The sequence below is a fragment of the Salvia hispanica genome, chromosome 1 (assembly GCF_023119035.1).
Source record: "Salvia hispanica cultivar TCC Black 2014 chromosome 1, UniMelb_Shisp_WGS_1.0, whole genome shotgun sequence".
Taxonomy (NCBI): domain Eukaryota; kingdom Viridiplantae; phylum Streptophyta; class Magnoliopsida; order Lamiales; family Lamiaceae; genus Salvia; species Salvia hispanica.
Genome location: NC_062965.1, coordinates 8,466,742 through 8,473,882, shown reverse-complemented (window position 1 = coordinate 8,473,882; position 7,141 = coordinate 8,466,742). Strand labels below are relative to the sequence as shown.

Sequence of the window (7,141 nt, the reverse complement as noted above, 5' to 3'; positions counted from 1 at the left end):
TTAAAATGATGGATACGAAATAGTGAAAGATGTTTTTAAAATACTGGATAAATTAGAAATTTTTGAAAAGCAAACAAAATAACTCAATAGTGTAAACTGTACATGGAGTATGGGGGAATTGAATTTTTAAGTTGCTTTCGTCTGAAAATTGTTTAATATGTTGAAGTTTCCGAAATAATTATGTTTGAGAAAAAAAATAGCAAGACTTAAGAAAATTCGAAATCCCGATTTTGTTCCTCTAAAAAACAACGCTAATCGATTGAAGGTGATTTCATATTAGTATAAGGCATGTGGCTAACAACAAATCCATCAACGCTTTCCATGCATAAAGTAAGGAATAATCTCTTTATTCTATGACTGTGTGTGTGTGTGTTTTTTTACTAGCTTTGGGAGAGAGTAAATCAGTGTAGATGATGTCGAGAATTCATGTGGCAGTAGTGATTCATAGCATCCATGTCGTTCCCGGTTTCCGATTCCATATCTGCACCGTTATTCGGCCACGGATTCCTCGTAAGCTCCAACAATGACTCCTTCACATCATCAGCTTCCACAGTCTCCTCATTCTTCCTCTAAGATAGATAAGGTAAAACATAATAAGAACAGACATTTTAGATCATTTTAGACCAGATAACTCAAAGATAGAAGAGTTAGCGGTAGAAATTGTTGAATTTATTTAGTACTCCCTCCGTCCCAGATAATTTGGGGCACTTTGACCCGGCACGGGTTTTAAGAAATCTAATAGAAAGTGAGTTGAAAAAGTTGGTGGGATGTGGGTCCTACTTTTAAAGTATTAGTTTTATAATAAAATGTGAGTAGGAATGAGTTAGTAGAATATGTGGTCCACTACCAAAAATGGTAAAAGTGAAATGGGACAAATTATGTGGGACGGCCCGAAATGGAATACTGGGTCGAATTATCTGGGGCGGTGGGAGTATATGTTACCTCAACTTTAAATATGGTGGAAGCCAAGCAAGTGTGCCTCGTTGTGTTGACATTGTCTACTTCGAGTCCCATTGCATACAAGGCCTCTATCAATCTCACAAAGCCACCACATTTATGTTCACAAAAAACCTTGACAAAGAACTCCTTCCCATCCACTTGGTACACCTCCACTTGAGGCTGCACAAATTCATCATCAATCACCAAACAATATGTAGTAATTCATACAAACCTACTAGTAATGAATATCTGAGTATTATACCTCCATCTGCTGATCACTCTTGTTTGTATGATAGCCAGTGGAGAGGCTCTCCTGCTCACGCTTAGGACCGCGTTTCTGAATCTGTGGGAACGAGCCTTCCTCCACTGTCTTCTTTGCACTCTCATCGTGATCATCGTCTGACTGCTGCTCTAGCTCCAGCTTCAGGTCGTCCGCCTGCTTCTGCAGCTCCTTCACATACTCAATCGCATCCCCTAGGATCGAAGCTCTGTCTAACTGCATCACAAGTATATCTATATTATTAGATGACACAGTGACATTAATTTAACCGTTAGATCACAATATTTTGCATATATTTAGGGTATGAATCTGAATACATCCTTAGATAATATATATAACTAATTACACGCGTCCCCGGCCATGGTAGTGATTAGTTAGGCCTTACTTACCTTGGAGATGTTAGGCACCAGTGCACGTAGGGCGTAAAGCCTGTCATTTAGCTTCTTCCTCCTCTTCCTCTCGGCCTCCAGATTCTTCGACTGGGGCCCCTTCCCACTCCTCCTCCTGTACTTGGGATCATCCTCGTCCGAATCATCAGATCTGTTGTCCTCCTCCACCCACTTGGTCCCTCTGCTCGCCTCCTGGAACGCGTTCTCCATCGATGGGGTGAAGATGCAATGGTCCCCTTCGAGGAACATGCTGTCGGAGAGCTGGATCCTGTCAATGGAGATGTCATTAGGCAAGTCAGGTGATGACATCTGCTGCTGGAAGAGGGCTGAGGAGAAGGAATCCGTTGTCCCCGAGTTGCTCATTGTCTGCTGCTCCAACGCGATGCTGCACTGCACCCGGATCAGATCCATCACCCCTTTGTCTTCAGCCACCTACACATCACCATATGTTACTCTCTAATATCTAATCATAACTATCATGTTTTCAAGTTCAACACTATTGCTAACCTCATCAGCCACGAATAGCTCCACTAGTCCCACGGACAACGGGATCAAAACTCGAGTTCCAATTGCTTCCTACAGTTAGAAAAATGGATCATAAAATTACATGTTAAAGAAAAAAAAGTGAAATCTTCAAAATTGAACCTACTTGTGATGAGAGGCTTGAATCTGTGCTGTGTGAGTAATTGAGCCAACTAGGTTGGTTTGAGCACAAGGTTTGTGCATGCACTCTACAAATGTATTACAACATCAATTAATATCTAGGACTGAATCTATTTGTTGGAAAATGAAAGAAAAATAAAATACTATAACAATATCAGATAGAGTTGAAACAATTAGCTAAATTTAACTGACCCTGTAGTATATCTCGACGAAAACTGAAAAAAAAGAATGAGGCTTTAAATTTGGCCAGTTTGATAGAAGGCTGGTCCAACCGATCAGAAAAAAGGCCAACTAGTTAGATACTTACCCAGAATCAAGGACCATGGATGAAGGAATGAGGTCCAGTAAATCACAGGACTTGACCCTTGGATGAGGATACATCACATCTCTACAAGGAGGGCTAGAAGAAACATCGAAGCCAAGCTCGTGCGCGTTGTTATCCCGTCCAGCGCAGCAGCAATCCTTCAACTCAATCGACCTTCAAAACCCAAACAGTGAAAAACAAAGTGATCATACAATAATTAAGAGCTACATGGTTTGGACTTAGGTTAATTAATTAATTTTGTAACCTGTTATCATCGCTAAGCTTCCATAACACGATGTAATCCCAGCCCTTGATCCCCACAAGGGGCCTAAGCCTCTCTATAAAGCTTTGAACTAGCATTTTCTTCCTCTTCACTACAAACCAATATGTATATGAAGTAACTAATATGCCTAATTATTAGTGGTAATATTTTGGTAGGTCAGCAACGAAGCATGCATGAGGGGTAGCTTTTAAAACAGGTAGAGAATTTGTTGGATTTAAATATGATTAGTGGCAGTGTTCATATTTGTAACCGTTGCTATATAGTATTAAAACAAATCTTGGATTGCTTTTAATTCATTATTTTAATATTATTTGTAACAATAATAGAAATTTTTATATTATCATGAGTCACCATTTGAAGTTTAAATAAATTATTAATAATCCAATACAAACAAATTTTTGTATTTTAGATGCTAAAAGTAATTATGTGCGCTAGCGTGCTAAAAGCACTAGCAAATGAAATTGATAAAAACAAAATGCAACAAATTTAAAGTGGTACTCAAGACAATAAAATATCAAGTCATCATGTATCGAATCACATTTTTTTCTTCTGTTGCAAGAGGAATCTTTAAACAGTTTAAAGCATCATTTTCTCTAAGAAAAGACTTTGTTTTAATGTTGTAAGGATAATCACAGTAACCGGGTCAGGCACAATTTTTTTAATGTTGATGGAAGTGTGTGTTATCCATTTTTCCTATAAACACGGCAGTGCCTTTTGCATGAACCAAATTCATAACTAAATCCACAATCATACACACTTCTTCTTTCCTCTCTCGATCTTTTTTTTAATCTTTTGCAAAAATATCCATTCGATACACGAATTTGGAACTAGAATTCTATTAAAAATCCTTTGTTTGATAAAAATGATAAAAAAAATTGAATTTATAGAAATTATGCACACACTCACATAAGTGTGTAGTATGTGTCGTGTGTGTGCGCTCTGTGTGTGTATGTTGTGTGTGTGTAAGTATGTGTCTGTGTGTTAAGTGTGTAACTATGTGTGTGTGTGTGTGACTGTGTGTCTAAGTGTGTGCATGTGTGTCTGTGTAACTTAACTGTGTGTGACTGTATGTGGGTATGTGAACGTGTGTGTGGTGTAACTGTGTGTATGTATGTGTAACTATGTGTGAGTATGTGTGTAACTGTGTGTGTATGTTTGTGTGTGTATGTGTGTGTGTGTTTGTTTGTGTGTGTAATTGTATCTGTGTGTAACTTTGTATGTATGTGTGTGATTGTAAATGTGTGTGTGTGTTTGTGAGTGTTTGTTTGTGTGTGTGTGTAAAGTATATCCAAGTACCTATTTGTACTTTTGATATGGAATTCAAATTGTGAAATTGATAACAATTGGAATTGTAATTCAATTCTAAATCTAGATACTTTGTGGCACAGAATCTTCTTCTTCTTCTTTAGTTGCTGATCCTTGAGACTCCAATTCTCCGTCACTTAGAGAAACTAGTGCTTCCATTTCCCGTTCTTCATCATAAGACAATGCTCCACCGGTTATCATAACATGACCTTCTAGTGGCTTATCCTCCGACCGACAATCCCCAGCTATGTGGCCTTTCTCCCACGGTTATAGCATATTCACACATTATAGACCCTTCACCTTCACACACACTACACACACTTCACACACTGTGAACACTTCACACACTACACGCACTTCACACACTACGCATACTATACACACTTCACACATTTCAAACACACTACACACATTTACACATTACATACACTTTGCACAATACACGCATTTCATATACACTACATAGATTTCACACACTACATACACTTTGCATAATACACACAATCCACACAATACACACACTACATACACTTCACATACTACACACATTTCACACACTACACATTTCATACATACTACACACACTTCTTCACACACTACAAACACTTCATACACACACACGCACATCACACACTACACGCACTTCACATACTTCACACAATACACATACTTCACATACTTCATACAATACACATACTTCACTTACTACTGATACACTATTTATTAGCACTAAATAAACATGCAAGTATACATAGTATATATAGTATAGCTAAAGGTCAGTACCGGATATCAAACAAAGGCCTACTAAGCTTTTTCTACTTTCTGGAAGAACAAAGATTTATGGATTTTTTAAAGTAAAAAAAATGTAAAAACAACGAAAATAAAGAACAATTGCAAGTAAATATCATATAGAATTCCAGTGATGTGCTTTCATAGTTATGGTTATACAAGTTTCAACTATAACACCCTAGCACAGTTCATACTTTACTAGAACGAGTTACATAACTATTGCCCATGCGGCACAAAGTAGATTACAGACACCAGGGGCGTCAATCCCTAGATTTGTAACTCCCAAAAGAACATAAGACTCTTGATCTTCTCGCTCTTCTAACTCGCAAACCTCCTCACATGATTTCGTTGCAAGCCAATAAATCATCAAAAATATGTCACTCAAACGTGAAGCAATTATCCATCACTTAGAATAGAAGCGAAGTAATGAACAAAATGGATGTTAAATAAATAGTAACTGTACAACCAATGTCGTTACTACCACATCCCTAGAATTCTATGAGTTTAGTTACACATAATGGAATAAGTTAAACACATAATTTGTAGGGAAAACAATGAAAACATGAGAACTAAAATAATAAAACCCAAAGGTTGAATGCAATAGCCTCGATCTTCTCTTGAATCCACACTCCAACGGCTTGGATCTTGATGAACAATGGAAGGAACTCTCAAGAATGTACTGTGGAAATTATGTAGAAAAACACTCCCTTTTTGTTAAAGCTTGAGGGGGTATTTATAGCTTAATGCCTAATTTTTCTAATATGGTAAATCCTTCTTCTAGTATGGCAAGTCTTAGAGAGAAATTAGGACAAATATGTGTGCCGTGTTTTTCAGTGGACTGTTGCACGTTGTCCAGCGGTCATTGCAAATCAACCCGTAGCTTATGTATCTCGATCAGCGGTCGCTGCAAAGTATTCCGTAGCTACTGGATCTAACAGAGCGGTCGCTGCGCACAACCCAGCGGTCGCCGGGTGTGTTCTTTTTAGCTCTAATTTTTTAAAGCGGACCGCTACAGGACAACGGTCGATGGCTGCCAGAGGTCAATGGCTGACTTGAATACTTCAGATTTCCATCTTCGACTTTTTGCTATCTTTTTATGCTCTATTTTGCACATTTCTCACAAAACACGTCAAAATACAAAAATAGATAAAATATGCAAATAAAGGACATGTAATGCAACTTTGACACTCAAACTGGACCAGATAATGACATTAAAATAGTGCAAAATCCGAGCATATCGGCTACACACACTTCACACATTTCAAACGCACTACACACTTTTCACTATGCATATTTTTCACACAGTTAACACATTTTGTGTATAGTGTGTGGAATGTGTGTATTTTGTATATAGTGTGCCAGTGTGTGTATTTTGTTTATAGTGTGTATGTAATACTCCCTTCGTCCCATTTTAGGAGCTCGGTTTACTACTTTTGGGTGTCCCACTATAGGAGTTCCGGTTAGAATATTCCATAGTTGGTAATAGGTCCCACATTCCACTCACCTTTTTCCACTCACATTGTATTATAAAACTAATATATAAAAGTAGAACTCACGTTCCACTATCTTTTTTCACCAACTTTCCTATATATTTCTTATATCCCGTACCGAACTCAACCGGGACTCCTAAAATGGGACGGTGGGAGTATGTATTTTGTGTATAACATGCGTAGAGTATGTATTGCGTGAAGTGTTTGTATTGTGTGTGTTAACAAATTCTTCAAATTCAATATCATACTATTAATTATTCTCCCGTCCCACAGTAAGAGTCACATTTTGTCATTTCAATCTATTTCATAATAAGAGTTTTATTTCACTAAGTGTTATAGTGGAAATACTTCATTTTACCGAACAGTCTAATTCAATTCCATAAATTTCAATTCCAATATCGCGTACCAAACATAAAGGTAGTATGAATGCAGAATTTATGAATAATTTTATTTAGTTAATAGTTAATGAGAGTACCGTAAAATAGAATAAAATAGTTAACCGTTAATGAGAGTACCATAAAATCTCAAACAGTTTCAATATTCTCGCAGTAACGTCGTCCTAATCATTTTTTAATTAAAATAACCAAGTTTAATGCATGACGACCACTTGTTTGAATTTTCATATTTAAGTTAAAGATTGGTGTCAGCCGTCTATTGGTTGGAGGATTAAGATAAGATTGCATAGATCATATCCTCGTT

General features: G+C 37.3%; 1 protein-coding gene across 1 annotated transcript; it reads right to left on the bottom strand.

The window, feature by feature from the left end:
- Positions 1–252: 252 nt before the first annotated feature.
- On the bottom strand, positions 253–2,987 carry LOC125202251 (transcription factor ABORTED MICROSPORES). The gene is made up of 8 exons (XM_048100618.1): positions 2,841–2,987; positions 2,579–2,749; positions 2,258–2,339; positions 2,116–2,184; positions 1,609–2,040; positions 1,202–1,435; positions 943–1,119; positions 253–569 (listed from the first exon to the last, which is right to left on the bottom strand). Exons 1-8 carry the CDS (start codon positions 2,933–2,935, stop codon positions 402–404), a joined length of 1,428 nt encoding a protein of 475 aa, XP_047956575.1. The 5' UTR covers positions 2,936–2,987; the 3' UTR covers positions 253–401.
- Positions 2,988–7,141: the final 4,154 nt, after the last annotated feature.

Bases quoted from the DNA above. Each gene is read 5' to 3' on its own strand.
- LOC125202251 (XM_048100618.1), bottom strand. From the start codon at position 2,935: ATGCTAGTTCAAAGCTTTATAGAGAGGCTTAGGCCCCTTGTGGGGATC. The intron at 2,340-2,578 runs GTAAGTATCTAA...ATACATTTGTAG, and splicing joins TCCATGGTCCTTGATTCTGG to AGTGCATGCACAAACCTTGT. The intron at 1,120-1,201 runs GTATAATACTCA...GAATTTGTGCAG, and splicing joins AGAGTGATCAGCAGATGGAG to CCTCAAGTGGAGGTGTACCA.